At 53.5% G+C, this 14853-nt stretch overlaps 2 protein-coding genes across 4 annotated transcripts; one reads left to right on the forward strand and one right to left on the reverse strand.

The window, feature by feature from the left end:
* Positions 1–8867: 8867 nt before the first annotated feature.
* On the forward strand, positions 8868–10773 carry LOC120668950 (coiled-coil domain-containing protein 12-like). The gene is made up of 5 exons (XM_039948775.1): positions 8868–9113; positions 9577–9708; positions 9929–10064; positions 10151–10265; positions 10402–10773. The coding sequence occupies exons 1-5, from the start codon at positions 9013–9015 to the stop codon at positions 10446–10448; spliced, it is 531 nt and encodes a 176-aa protein (XP_039804709.1). The 5' UTR covers positions 8868–9012; the 3' UTR covers positions 10449–10773.
* A 394-nt stretch (positions 10774–11167) lies between these two features.
* LOC120668948 (testis-expressed protein 2-like) lies at positions 11168–14798 on the reverse strand. Of its 3 annotated transcripts, none has more exons than XM_039948771.1 (7): positions 14459–14798; positions 14137–14384; positions 13301–13877; positions 12865–13219; positions 12577–12671; positions 12184–12378; positions 11168–12098 (listed from the first exon to the last, which is right to left on the reverse strand). In XM_039948771.1, exons 1-7 carry the CDS (start codon positions 14630–14632, stop codon positions 11442–11444), a joined length of 2301 nt encoding a protein of 766 aa, XP_039804705.1. In that variant the 5' UTR covers positions 14633–14798; the 3' UTR covers positions 11168–11441. The 3 variants fall into 3 exon arrangements, with proteins under 3 accessions (XP_039804705.1, XP_039804706.1, XP_039804707.1); XM_039948772.1 differs by having other exon boundaries at positions 12184–12315; positions 14459–14772; XM_039948773.1 differs by having other exon boundaries at positions 11169–12098; positions 13301–13890; positions 14459–14764.
* Between the last annotated feature and the right edge of the window lie 55 nt (positions 14799–14853).

Below are 14853 nucleotides of genomic sequence, written 5' to 3' on the forward strand. Positions count from 1 at the left end.
GATCGTACACTCCCACATCGAGTGGTTGCGCTTGGGGTGGATTGGACATCTTTTGTTGTGGAGTATCTTGTCAAACTGGTCCTGCGGTTTGTCGCCCTTCTTACCACGCGGTGTGTGATCCATAGTGCTGACAGTGTCGTCAGGCTTACGCTTACGCATAGGATCCCGCTGGTTGCTGGGCCCTCCACGGTCGTTGTGGCGCTTCCCGTTGTTGTCGTTGTTGCGGCGGGGAAAGCGACTGCGTTCTTGCTCCTCTTCATCTGCCCAGCGCTGCATCATGTCACGTAGATCTACCACCATTTTGGGCTGATTACGCCCAAAGTCGTGGTATAGTGACTGGACGGTGATGCCGCTCTGGAAGTAGTCGATGACGTCGTCGTCGGCAACGTTGGGGATGGTGGCTCTTGTGTCGAAGAAGCGCTTGACATAGGATCTGATCGACTCGCCTTGCTCCTGCTTGATCATGGATAGGGCGTGACGAGTAGCTACTCGATGTAGCGACCCTTGGAAGTTGTCAACGAACGCCTTCTTGAGGTCCTCCCACGAGTGGATTGACTCGCGCGCCAAGCTTTCGAGCCATGTGAGGGGTGCGGGCTCCAGGGCCATCGGGAGGTAGAGGACCTTGGTGTTGGTGTCTCCCTCTGCAACACTAATAGCGGTCGAGTATAAATGTAACCATTGAGCAGGGTCTTGCTTACCGTCGTACTTTTGGATGTTCGTAGGCTTGAAATCCTTCGGGTACTCGATGTTGTCAAAAGCCTTGCTCAGGGCTTGGAAGCGGTCGGAGTTGTCCGCAGGTTGCGCTCTGCATCTTGCGTTGATGGTGTCCCGCGCGTCCACAATGGAATCGGCTACCTCTTCCCTGTTGTTCCCACGATTGTTGTTGTTGCGGTTTGGCTGAGGGCCAGGAGCTTGATTTGCTTGTGGTTGGCCACCTCTGGGGCGATGACTACTCGTAGCTTCCTGATCCTCTTGGTTTCTTCGGTTCTGCTATTCCTGCTGCTGTTGACACTGGTGGCCTCCGGGGGTACGGCTTGCTTGAGGTATTACTATTGCGGTAGCCCTTGATCGCGTACCGTGAAGCGAGGACAGGGGGTTCTGTTTCTCGAGTTGTTCAACATCGTTTTTGGTGAGATTTATGACTCGTTCCAACTCGGGATTCTGCGGCATCGTCATGAGTCGCAGGGTTGCTTCTGTCATTGTGGCGATTGGTGTTCTGAAGATGGGATCCGCAACATTGTTGAATTTGTTGTTGAGGTTGCGTGGCGGGAGATGAGCATGCTCGGCCGCATGAGTCCTGCACACTTCTTTGCGTTGATTCCTTTCCATGCGGACTGTACGAGTAACTTCGTCTTCATCAGCTGGAGCGTCTTGGGTCAGGTTGTCTGCTGAGATCTGATCCAAGGCTTCGTTTGGATCATGATGGCTTGGAGCACCTCCGGGCTGGATGATTACCGGAACCAAACGCTCGTGAGAGAAGCTTTCCAGGTCTGATTCGTAATCAGCTAGGACAGTTCCGCTGGAGCCAGTTTCCCTCTCAGTTTCGAGGGGAGTGCCATGTTGAAACGGGAGATCATCAATGCTGGCGACTTCTTGTAGGTTGTCGAGTAGTTTTGCGAGAGTATAACCTCAGCAAGATTTGAGTTGCATCTTAGCCAGCGCATTGGTGATGAAATCAAGGCTGTCTTGAGGTGACTCGACTGAATCTGAGTAAACATCACCAGGTGCCTCCCGGCTAGCGGTGGCTGATTGGTTTTCGATGTGAAGTATGCGATCCAAGCTATTTTCATAGGAGGATCTAATCATCTATTTGTAAATAGATGATGAATTGCGCAAACCAAAGACGGGTTGCGCGATAAGAGTCCCAATCCGAGTGGATTTCGGTTTGAGATCAATCTAAGTCCGAGTACAACTCGAGTTGTCTTCGAGTTTTGACTCGATCTCCTTGGCAAGGTCGGGAAGCAACATAATGCCGCGATCATGAGATCTGGCGAGCTTATTGGAGTCTTCCGACGTGGAGCTCTTCAGCGTGGGAGAGTTGGTTAAGTGGCTATCGAAGCCACCTGAACCATTGGCGACGCAGAAACACGAACCGAAGATGAAGGTGGCGCCTCTGGGAGGCGTTATGGTGCTGAAAGCGAAAGTGGCCATCGAACTCGCCGATGAACTTGCCGAGTCCCCTACCTACCGTGCCAGCTGTCGGTGTTTACCCCAAGCCTGCTCAGGGATACCCTTAGCAGTAGGGTTTGTAGGTAGGGATCGACGGCTCTGGAACTCGATGGTGCAAGGAACACAAAGATTTAGACAGGTTCGGGCCGCGAGTTGCGTAATACCCTACGTCCTGTGTGGTGGTTTGAATTGCCTTAGGTGTAGATGTGTTTCGAGGGGGTCCCTGCCCGCCCTTATATATCCGGGGGGACAGGGTTACATGGAAAGTCCTAGCTGAGTACAGTTGGAGTCCTTCTACAACACGATTGGGTAGTTTTCTTGTACTGCAGCTAGTTCTATGCCTATTCAGGTAGTTACAAAAGAGGTAAGGTACATCCATGAGCTATCCCTTACTCTAGAACATTCTATGTCTGTAAGCAGTCCCGCTGCCCCGGGTCAGACATCTTCCTGCTTGACCTGGGCGGCTTCCTCAAGCGAGGACAAGGAGTCCTCCTTCTACTTGAGGGCGGCCTCCGGGTTTCGGACGGCCACCTCCTTCTCTTCGAGGGTCCCGGTCAGCGAAGCGACGGTCGCCTTCTCGCGCTAGAGCTCGGCCTCCTTGCCTTGGAGCTCGGCCTACTTGCGCTGGAGTTCGGCCTCCTTCTGCTCGAGCGCCGTCCTAACACGCTGCAGCTTGGCAGTTTGCGCCTCGGCCTCCTGAGCCTTCTACTCCGCCGCGGCTCTTCGGGCGTTGCGCTCGCCGGCGGTCCGCGCCAGCTCCTCCTCTAGCGCCCACTGGCACGCCCCCAAGTCAGTCATCTAGGTGTTGGCGTCGATGTTCCGGAGCACCAGACTGGCGTTGTGCTGCCCGAACCAGCGCTGGGAGTACAGCCGGGTCAACTCGGTGCTCTTTCTGCGCGAAATGTACCTCAGCCGCTGCAAATAGAAAAGTGTGAGTGAAACACACAAAATCAAGACCAAACGCGAACGATTCCCAAGAGAGAGGCACCTATCTGACTGATCTGGAGTTCCGTCGTCCGGTGAAGCTCCAGGGCGCGGTCAAGGTGGCCCTGAATCTGACCGCCAACCTCGAACTGCGCCTTCTAGACCGCCTCCTCCACCTGCTCGCTGCGGAGAAAGTCCAAGGGGATCCCAGATTGGATGATCGCTCCATGGCCAGGCCCCCCGGACGTCCCTGCGCCGAGCACCTCCTCCGAGTCCCCATACTCCCCGCTGCTCTGTGGCAGCTCCACCAGCGGCACCACGCTCTCCAGCGCCGCTTGCTCCATCGCCGCCGCTGCGGCACCCTCGTCCCCGACCCTCGCAGGCTCCGGGACACGGGTCTCCTCCACTATCACCGCCCTTAGCGCTGACTCCACTTCGGTGACACCCTCAACCCCAGCCCTCGGGGGCTGGGGGGCGAGGGTCTCCTCCTCTCTTTGGCTGGTGGGGCGTTCTTGTGCACCCCCACCAACTCCTGCTCCCCCTGTCTCCGGCTGGGCGACATTGCCTACTTCGCCCTCGCCGGTTCTGACTTTCGGCTGGGCGGCGGCATCCGCTCCGCCCCTGCCAGCTTCGTCCTTCGGCTGGACGGCTCTCCCCACGCCGCCCCGGCCGGCTTCATCCTCGGCGTCGGCCCGGGCAGCCTCCGCGGCCCTGCACTAGCCGGCGTCGCCTCTGCTCTCCCGCGCTCGGGCCAGCTGGGACTCCAAGGTCCCCCGGGCCATCGCCGGCCATCGCCTCTTGGAGCTTCACGGCCTCCGCCACTATGTCCACTATGGGCAGAGGCTGCGGCGCCGTGTGCGGCGTTGGGTGCGCCCTGGTCTTGAGGGCCTTGGTCGGCGCAAGCTGGGCAGCATTCCTGGTGATGGCCCCGGAGCTGGGTAATCGGGGGAGAAGCGCTGAAGTCAGCAGGATTGAGAAGGACGAGTAGACGGACGCAAAGGGTAAAGTCAGGACTACTTACTCCGACCGAGCGCTCATATTGCGCTTGCCCGTGCTGCTCCTCCGGGCCCGCGGCACACTAACACCTCCCAACGACTGACCCGAGGGCACCGCCCTCGGGTCGGCCTGGCGCCTCGAGGCTGTCTACGCGGGCGTTCCCGTGCTCGCCATGGACCCCCCGCTGCCCGACCCAGGCACGGGTGCTCTCTCGCTCGCCGCTGGCGTGGGCGACCTTTGCCTCGCCCCCGGCGTTGACGCCCTCTGCCCCGCCACGGGCGTGGACGACCTCCTACCCGCTGTCGACGCGGGCAACCTCTGACCCGCTACCGGCGTGGGCGACCTCTGCTCTGTCCTCGCGGTGGGCGGCCCCACCAGCGACCCTGGCGTGAGCCTCGCCTCGCTCGGCACTGCTGATGAGCCCTCGCCGTCAGCCCTCATCATCGTCCGAGAAATTGAGCTCCACGTCCGAGGAGTCCTCCTCCTCCTCGGTGGACTCGGGCATGGCGGGCCATGGCCTCCCCTCCGCATGTGCAATCCTGCACTCCTTGTCGTGCCTCTCCTTCCTCTCCCTCTTCCTGGTGGCGGCCTCCTTTGCCGCGTCCTTCTTCTTCTTCTTCACTGCCTCTCCATGCAGGCTGTTGGCTTCGCGTTCCTCCAGGACTGGGGGCTTTGAGACATGGCCCTTGTGGCTCACCCCCTGACAACGAATTGAAACTTAAACTCACCACAGAAATGTACCCCCGCCTCGGGGCACATTTTGACCTTCCAGAGATCATCTGGGTTGTCAGGGAACCCTGCCACCGCACTTTTCGCCCTCCGGGCAGCACCATTGAGGGGGAGCAGCACGTTCGACGTCCTCGAGCCCTCGTACGAAGCCTCGAGGGTGAGATCGAAGATCGGCAGCTTCCTCTCCATGAGAGGAATCACCCTCTGTCGGTGGAAGTTCGCGATGACGGCCGCCGCCGTCAGCTCCTTCCTCGCCAAACGCTGCAACGCGTTGGTGAGGACCTCGAGCTTGGCCTGCTTGCTCGGGGGCGACACCCCCCAGCCCCACTTCTCCGGCCTCTCCCGGAGCACCTTGTTGGTGAAGGCCGGGAGCCGGTTGCCAAAGTTACGCAGGTAGAACCACCCTCGGGTCCACCCGGCGTTGTTCGTCGTCATCCTATTGGGGATGTACAAATCCGACCGGGTTGTGCGCAATTGGAGCATCATACCGCCGGCGTGGGCGAACCTCTTCAGCTGGCCCCGCACGTTCCCGATGTAGAGCTCGCCGCAGAACAGGTGGATCCATAGATCCTAGTGTGCTTCAATCCCCAAATACCCCTCGCAGACGGCGACGAAGACCGCCACTTGCGAGATGGAGTTGGGGCCGAAGTTGTGCAACTCTACCCCGTAGTAGTTGCACATCGCCCGCATGAATCTGCCGACGGGGACACCAAATCCCCGCTCGTGGAGCCGCACAAGGCTCACGACGTAGCCGTCGGGGGGATTCGGCTCGGTCTCCTCCGGTCGCGGGGGAATCCACGCCGGCCGCTCCGAGTTGATGTTCATCGGCAGCAGCCTCTCGGCAACCAGCTGCTCCAAGACCACTGTGGTGGCGGTGGACTTCCCCCATGGCAACAGCTCCTCGATCTGCATCATCGCTTCGAATCTCCGGGGAACACGGGGAAGCAAGCTCGATGATTGCTAAGGTGTGCTCTCGCTCTCTTCTTCTTCTTCCTCCTTTCGCTCTCGGCTCTGGGCTTCGGATGCAGGAGAGGCGGAGAAGGCAAGGGAGACGAAGGCAAGATGGCCAGGTGAGCCCAAACGATCCCCCCTTCCCCGCTTTATCCATCAAGACGGGCAGATTTGCCGCCGCAGCCCGAATCCATCGCATTGAATGCGGTGGATTTTGCTGTCATCGACAGCTGGGCCCCACGACCGCTGAGTCCCCCACGCGCGCACCTATCGAATAATTATGGTGCAGTAACCGACGGAGCGCGGCAGGACTGTAGCGCCGTCCTATCCGTTAGCCGCCGCCCACGCCTCTCCGCCTACCTGAGGCAGCCACCTGAAAAGGTGCGCCCTGCACCACGCTACGCGTACTGGGCCACGTCGCCCACGACCAGCGGGAGACCCGCACGCACGACCGACAACCCTGCGCCGTCCACGAACTGTTACGGAATATTCCTCCAGAAATTCCTTACCGTCGAAGGAAACCAATTTCGAGGTCTTACTGATCAGGGGTTCAAAGCTTGGCCCATCGAGGGTTCGATAGGCACCCCAGATCGCCAGAGTCAGGGACTGCATGGATGTGCCGTACAAGCTACCCTCGAACGCGGAGTTCGAGACATCCTACGCAGTGTTCAAGGCTAGTCGAAGGTGCCTAGTAGGGGGATCCCAGCGAGGGAGAGCACCGAGCCCTCGGACCCTATCGAATGGGTCGGAGCCCCGCCTAGTGAACCTTTGCGAGCGCTTTATGTGACGTGTCCACGGACCACAAGCCGACCCTTACCGAATGGGGCACGGACATCCACTTGAACCACCCGCTAACAGCTCACCGAAGCAACCATGACTCGCGGCCCGGGCATGGGTAGCATGGCGCGCTTCACCCCTCCTCCCCGCGGAAGGGCGACGAGGGTCATAATAAAAGTTGAGGATCCCCTGAACGCCTTCACACAGGCCAGGGCTCGGGGGCTCCGCGCACGTCACGACCCAGGTCGCACCCTCGAATGAATCGGCAACCGTCGATTATGGAGTTCCATGTGTTCAACAATTCCCCCACACTTAATGCACGCCTGCCAGATGGTTCAACAGAATCACGGGTCGCTGCACCAGCACAAAAATTGGGCCGGCTGGAAAAGACGCTGGACAGCCACCCCAGTAAATTAACCATGCAGGGCGACGTTTATAGCCCTTGGACGAGTGCAAGCACTCCTCCAAGGCCTCGGGGGCTACACCCGCGGGTGCGCTGACGCGCCCCCATGGAGGAATCTCACACATTCGAGGAGCAAAACCCTCCACAGACCAGCTTGAACGCCCTCATCAACACAACGGCGACATCCCCAGCGGCTACGCCATAGTGCTCGAGGCGACTATGATCTGCATAGACAACTCGGAGTGGCCTCCTCATTGCTTCTCCAACAAGGAACCCCGACCTTGGATCAATCTCCTCCGACAACACTCTTCGGAGCACCATCGCGCCCCCGCCGGGAAAATTAAGATCCCCACGGTCAGCACCCGAGTCACGCCCTCGAAGGGTTAAGCCTCTGCAGGGCTGATGCTCATCCCTACAAAGGCTCGGGGGCTACTGTCGGATACCATAACGAGGGGCACCCTAATTAGGGGACCCAATCGCCCTTAAAACACAAAGCGTATGTTAGGAAATCGGCCTACGAAGGCCTACAGCCTCCCTCCGATTCGAAGGAAAGGAAAGGACTCAAAGAAGCTCAATCCGCGGCCCAAGAACACAGTGCGGCCCATCCGAACCCCCTCGAACCCGTGGGGTGAACTCCGCCTCGTTCGAGGGCTCCCCGTCGGGACCCTCGACAGCACCCTGCGTCTCCGCCTCGCTCGAGGGTAGCGAGCCTACCCTCGAGCAAGCGGATCAACTCCGCCTCGCTCGAGGCCCCCCCTCGACAGAAAGGACAAACGGCCATCCGCTCACTCGCCCGCCGTACGGAGGCATTAAATGCTAACCACTCCGCCGCAGCTCCCGGATCAGATGGCGTCAGGCCTCCACTCCACACAGCGGCTGTGACCAGGGTCTTATCCGCCAACTCCGGTCACTGCTCAGGTCATCCCCGGCGCTGTGGTGACACTGTGAGAACCTGCGACGCTGTGCGAGACGTGCTCGGCACTGCTCCAGCCACTGTGCTGCCAACTCCCCGTACTTCCCTTGTACTTTCCCCTCCGCGGAACCCTCGAACGGCATGGGCACGACCCTCGGAAGCGGCCCCGACCTTGACCGGGACGAGACCCCGGCTTGCAGGACCCTCGGAATGCCGCCACGCCACGCCTGGAGGACGGTACCCACCACAGCAACCGCCACGACGCCTACAGGAGCCACAAGGACGCCGGCGCGATCTCCGCAAGGCCAAGGACGCTGTTCAGGACAGCCGTACGCCCGGCGCCATGATCTCCAGTACCCCACAGTATACTTCATACAGTAGACGGCCACTGTGCGCCCCCGATTTGGGGAAGAACGACGACTTCCCCCTCCCCCTCCCGTATATGTACACCGCCCCTCCTTGTGTCTATAAAAAGGGGGAGGCGGTCACTGTCTTCTCTATCCGGGCAGAACACCACAGTCAGCACAACCCACAAAGCGCACACGCTCTTCTGAGTCTCGATATTGGCACTCGCCTCAATCGACTTCTCTTCTAGCAGAGACTTGGGAGCTTTCCTCCCTCTCTCGCCTCGCTTGTATCCCCTACTACAGGCACCCCCGGTGCAAGACAATACAGTGCCCTCGCACACCCCCTTGCTGGACGTACGGCCTTGCGGCCGGAACCAGGATAAACCGTGCGTTCCTGTGTTGCCTCTTGCATCAACCATCTGGAATTAGGGACACGCAGCATCATCACTAGTTGGTGCTAGGCCGCCGGATCTGGGCACCGACAAGACCTAAAGCTATTTAAATTCTAGACAATTAAGGTAGTAAAGTGTTATCCTAGATATTACTGTGGACTAACTCATCTCATCATAAAAATAATAATCTAATTAACCTATCATCAAACACAGAAAATTAGTTTATGTTTTATATACTAAAACAAGCCCAACAAGCCCAAAGGGTCCATCTGGCAAAAGCCCTTCCTGTTCGTCGTGTTGCTGCGCTCCTCGGCAAGTCCAAGTCGGGAGAGAAGAAAGAAACCTCGAAACCCTAGCCCTGCGCTCCCCCTCTCCAGTCTCCAGCTTCCCGGCTGCTAGGAGGAGGAAGCTATGGGCGTCGAGGAGGACGCTGCCGCCCGCCGCGAGCGCCTCCGTGCCCTCCGCGCCGCCAAGGAGCTCCTCTCCACCCCAGCCCCCGACGGAGAGCAGCAGTACGATCTCTCCCTCCCATCCCCTACCCTATCTCACTAGATAATTCCGCACCTACTGTAGCGGCGGCTGATTTTCAACTAGTAAAACTATCTCTCTCGGTTTCTATTGATTAGCTGCTTGTAATGGAGCTGTGCGCACATCAGGAACCACTCTCACAAACCTTAGGGCCACTGCTTTAGCGATTCCTTCACCATCTAGGGCATAAGCTGCTCTGTTAATTCTTCAATGGGGGGGGGGGGTGAAACAGAAATGGTGGAGTTGGAGTTGAATTGTTTTGTTGATGCTGGACACTGTTTTATGCTTGAACAAGTGGAAGGGTGGTACCAAGTAGATACATTGCTGGGTCTTGATGATCTGCTTTAGTGGGTATCATGAAGTATGGACATAAAGTACAGATTCTATCTATGCTCTATTCAGTACATTCTACTAAATGCTGGTTCTTATGGTTGTTGATTATATCAGAAATGGGACCCATAGTGCCAATGAAGAACATGTGGAACAGCCAGCATTACCAGCTCCACAGGATGCACCTGATGAGGCTTCTAAGGAGAATATTAGCTCCATTGAGGAGGTCGAGGATGTTGAAGATGTTGGGTGAGTCAACTATTTTTTTCCTTGAACATGGATTGTGCATTTTTCATTTCATTGAAGAATTGTGTTGCCATATATTATAGTTCTAAGCCATTCACTGAATTCCTGTATGTGGATGTAAGAAAACCTCCATAATTGATTTAATGGTTTTGGTAGATTCGAGTTCTGTTTAGTGCTGAGTGAGATACTTTTTCTTTACAAGTGTGCATTCTTTTTGATGCAGTGAGCTTCCTGCCATGAAGTTCAGAAACTACCTTCCTCACGATGAACAACTTCGAGGTGGTAAGATGGCTCCAGTTTCTCTTCCTAAGTTTGAAGATCCAATCAGTGCCGAAACTACAGAACCAAAGCAAGTGGAGGTACTATCTTGGTATTCTCAAATTCAAGATCTCTTGTTTGTACTTTTGACAAGGTAAGCTGTCAATTAATTATATTGTGCATGCAGAACCCCTTTGGAAACATAGCCCCAAAGAATCCAAACTGGGATCTGAAACGTGATGTGCAGAAGAGAATTGATAAACTGGAGAAGCGCACACAGAAAGCATTGGCTGAGATTGCATGTAAGTGTTCAAGTATGATTGATTAGCAGATTATTCCTTCGTTTTCCTTTGAATTTGAATTTATTGTGTGATATTTTTTTGTTTGCTTGGTTGGCATTTACACATATTGATATTTAACTACTCCACCGGCTTGCAGTGGAGCAACAGAGGGAGAAAGAAGCCCTGGAGGAAGCTCAAGATTGATCAAACTGAGTCAGTGACAAAAACTGTAATATGTAAGGTACTGGGGGTGCTTAGTGTATCTACTGGTGGGGATGAACTGAAGTGAACCAACCTTGATGAGTATGAGACGTGGTGTCTGGCTAGTCCTTGTTTTTGAGAGGAAAGCTAACATATAAAACTAGAGTGAAATGTGCCCAGTGCCTCTTGAAAGCCCGAGCTGTAGTAGTTGTCCTGTTTTGCGTTTACCGTATCAAACTAGTGTGTTGATTACGAAGCATGCCTTCATGCTGCATTTAACAGAGTGAATCTTTGACATTCTGGCTCTTTCAGAAAACTTATTTTGCAACGGAAATTCGGAAAAGAAACTCCTGGTGTGCATGAAGTCCCCCTATGCCTTGCCCTTGCTCCCCAACCTTTTAATGTCTGCTATTCCCAGTCCACTTTCCTCAATTGCTACTAATTTATCACAAGAATGTAGCTGAAAGTGAAAATATATTATCAATTTCATCTTGATTTCATATCCGCACAAGTGAGGTTGATTTTGGCATTTCTATTTCATCCTTCGTCAACTTTTCTGAGTTTTGCCTTTTGAGAATTTTTCAAAACTTGTAAGCATTCTTTTCTGGGGTCTTCATTATCAAACTAAACATTTCCCCCTACTACACATCAATAATACTTTGCGTGTGAAACGTATAAAGGATGCCTATAAGTTTGAAATAGGCCGCTCAGGTCACAACAAAGGACTGTCAAGTGTACCTGCTCGTGATATTTATTTAGTGATGACAAGATGCATATATCTATCGGGAGTACTCATCTATCTATCTAGTCAGGTGAACACTGCACACCTAGCTTTAGCTGTGTGGTAACATTCATAAGCTTTTTGTACATACAATTGCAAACAGTCTCCCGTATCATTTCAATTTGCAGGAGCTGTTGCCGGGGCACTATAAAATGAGGAATTCTCATTTCTGTTGAGTAACTGTTGTCGTCTCAGTTCTCAAACATCCTAACTGGCTAACTAGTAGTAGAAGCAGGCGCAGGGGTGGTGGCCTGCTCCAAGTCCGGCAGGAGCAGGCTGTTGCTCTTTGCATTCTCCCTCATCTTCCCGACAATATGCTTTCCCTTCTCCTCCAGCTTGCCCCCCATCCTCCTCCCCAGATCCATCACCCGAGCACGCCGACCGCCGCGCTTTCTCTTCACATCCTCAGCCTCCTCACTGGCAGAGGTCCCTGCTACCACCACCACTGCTCTGTCATCTCTGCTGCTGCTCATCAGTGGTATCCTGAGCAGATCCCTTGTCGCATCCTCGCTAGACTGCAGAGGTGCTTCACTTGCTGCAACCAGCCGGGACAGCCAACTCGTTGATGCTTCTGCTTGCTGTGACCCATCAACACATACCTTTGTCTTCTTGGGTGATTCAGTCTTGCTTCTCGTTGAAGAAGTAGGCGGACTTGACTTGTTCTTTGCAATGGCCCTCGACACTGAAGCTCCCCCAGGCAGCTCTCTAGTCGTGCCTGCAGTGGGCCTTGCAGTAGTCTCAGTGGGTGGCTCACGGTTGAGCCATATAAAAGGTGCAATTTTGCGAGGCACCCAGTCATCCGTATCAGATAACATCCACGAGATTGGAATACTTTCACAGTTGGGCAGGACCAAGCTCTGTTGAAGCGAAGCCTGTATGCATGTAAGACACCAAGTGCTTAACACAAAGTTACCAGCAAATAACAGGTTAGTCATGGCTCATGGAAGTAAAAAACACCTTGATTCTGTTGCTGATAAGTGAGGCAATATGGTTGTTGGTGATCTTCCTGTCCCCGACTGATGATTCCAACTCCCATTCTATTTCCGGCATGGATGTAAACCCATACCAGATGCGATCACTCGGAGGAGGCTTCATATGTACGCGCATTGTCCCACGAACACATGAAATTTTAATTGCTAAAGATAATGGCACCTTTTTGCATGGAAAACGAGAAAGCACAGTACAAGTCAGGACTTCCTGGACATATTTCAAACAGTAGCAAACCACTACATATATAGAAACATGAAAAATGTCCAGACTAGAGGCTCTTTTCCATGACTACACAGCGCAAAACCAATTTTCCCTCAGGTAATGTGTCAGTATGCATGTAAATAACAAACAAGAACTAACCTGTGAGACCTGGTCAGCAATTGAATGCAAGATTCTTTTCCACCTTGACATATATGTTGATGTCCATCCAGTGCTCTTCGACTTCCTTAATGCATCTGTCACAACCTCAAGAGGTCATCATTTGCCTCAAGTTATGATCCTTTTCACAAGACCATCATGCTCAAAATAGATAAGTGATAAAGTTCTCATATCATATACTAATTATTTGATCATTTGCGCACATAGTAAATGCCAATTCCAATAACAAAAATCAGACAGAAAACACATAAAAGTAGAATTGGCACAGACCTGCTTCATCATTATCCTTCATTACAGAATCCAAAACTTCTGAAGACCTGAGTTGGTTACCATATTGCTCAATGCTATCAAGGACATCCGAACCCATGTCCCCATTAGAATCATCTTGAAGACTAGTACTCATTATGTCCTTTTCCAACTCTGGCTCCGGAATCTCGAGTCTTGTTTCAATATGCAGAAGCATTCCACTAGAATATTCAAAATCTACCTCAAAAGCCCACATCTCATTTAAATCCAGTGGGAGGACTCTCATTCTGTGCAGATATGGTGGAAGCTTTCCAAGACTGAGGCCAGCAAGTGTAATTTCACCAATGTAGGCTGGAGTTCTCGTGTTTGATAATGTTCGCTGACCAACATACGAGAATCAATCAATACAAAGTTATGGAAATGGGGTTGAATGCACCTGAAAATGTCTGCATGATCTGACCTGAATGCGTGCTTTGATGGCCTTGTTAACCTCATCATTCATTTTAGCATCAAAAAACAACCGAGAGAATAGGAGGTTCCAACAAAGTGTACCGTCATTTGCTAGCTTTTCTTCCACATTTGTATGTGGGGAATCAGATAGCTGGCTGTTGGAACTCGCAGAAGAACTAGGTGTACTGGGTTGTTTTATATCCTGTTTAGATGGCACCAGATTTGTTTTACTCTCCGGAGAAGCCTTTATAGTTGACTTCTTTGACAACCTTTTTAGAAAACTTCTGACTTTTGAGGATCCATCAGTCTTGACAATGTTGTCCCCAAGCACATGTTCCTGACCGGAGAGCGTTGAGGGTTTAAGAAAACAAGGGTAACCAGCATTCAAAGATGATACGTAACCGCGGAACTCTTGAGTCAACATGGCATGGAATTCGAGTTTGTCTTTGTCTGTAGTAGATGCAAGACGAAGTGCTTTACACCATGATTCCTTTTCCCAAGAGGTGTCTGCATATAGATAGCATACCTTGCTCCCCCTGCAAATCTCAGATTCCTTGCTTTCCAGTTTGATTGGATACCTCTTGGCCCTGAAGGAAAATACTGATGGAGGTTATAGGCAAACTGCATGCGCATGTGAGATCATATCCTACCATCAGCATTGAAACCATTTAACCGAAAGTCACTTGATAGGAACAACTACTCCGGTTGCTGCTTTGTAGTATAACAAATTTGGTTGCTTTGTAGTATAATAACAAATTTGGCTATTACGAGAGGGAGAATAAAATGTTTATGACAAGTCAAAGATGAATGGTGGAAGCATGGGAAGAAGCTAGAATTTGCACTAACCATTTACGTGAGGGTAGATTTGATGCAGAGACAGCAACAACTGTACAATTGAGCAGGTGAATAGTTTGCTGAGAACCATCAGGTGCAGACAAGGTAAGTGAGCGGCCTTCAAGTTGAGCCAACGTTTTTACAGGGAAGACCTCCACGATAGTTTTCTTCTCTTTGATCCCCTGGCGGGCGCCATTCGATGGGCGATTGGTGGTGATGACTTTGGGCATCTTCTCTTGCCCTAACATCCACAAAACACCCTGAAACGCACAGAGATTGAATTGCTTGCTTAACGAATTGAATGGAATTGTTTGAATCGAGTCCGCGCTCCAACCTGTCGCTTGAGCTCCGGCGGCGGCGGGTGTACGGGGATTGTCGCTGTGTCCCTCGACGGCCGCGACGGGCGGCGCGTGAGGTTGCGGATGGCCCAGAGGAGCGCTGCCCCCTCGGCGATGGCCAGGGAGAGGACGCCGAGGAGGAAGCCCAGCAGCAGCAAGGCCACCGCCATGGAATGGAATTGGAAGCTGCTGTCTTCCGCCGGCCGGCCGGCCGGCGGAACTGAATTTATTGCCCTCCTGCCGTTGGCGTGCCTCCGCCTCTGTTCCTCTCCTCTTTGCCGGCCTGCAACCCCATCCACACCACACGGCAAACGGGACGGATGGAATACGAAAGAAGCAGCAGCAGCAGTTGAACACGCGGACGGACAGACGACGATGCACGCACCAACGA

This window comes from Panicum virgatum, chromosome 4N, assembly GCF_016808335.1.
Source record: "Panicum virgatum strain AP13 chromosome 4N, P.virgatum_v5, whole genome shotgun sequence".
Lineage (NCBI taxonomy): Eukaryota > Viridiplantae > Streptophyta > Magnoliopsida > Poales > Poaceae > Panicum > Panicum virgatum.

Coding starts and splice junctions, on each gene's coding strand:
- LOC120668948 (XM_039948771.1), bottom strand. CDS start 14,632: ATGGCGGTGGCCTTGCTGCTGCTGGGCTTCCTCCTCGGCGTCCTCTCC. Junction 14,385..14,458: donor CGCCGGAGCTCAAGCGACAG/GTTGGAGCGCGG, acceptor TGTGCGTTTCAG/GGTGTTTTGTGGATGTTAGG. Junction 12,099..12,183: donor TTATCAGCAACAGAATCAAG/GTGTTTTTTACT, acceptor ACATGCATACAG/GCTTCGCTTCAACAGAGCTT.
- LOC120668950 (XM_039948775.1), top strand. CDS start 9,013: ATGGGCGTCGAGGAGGACGCTGCCGCCCGCCGCGAGCGCCTCCGTGCC. Junction 9,709..9,928: donor GAGGATGTTGAAGATGTTGG/GTGAGTCAACTA, acceptor TTTTTGATGCAG/TGAGCTTCCTGCCATGAAGT. Junction 10,266..10,401: donor AGCATTGGCTGAGATTGCAT/GTAAGTGTTCAA, acceptor ACCGGCTTGCAG/TGGAGCAACAGAGGGAGAAA.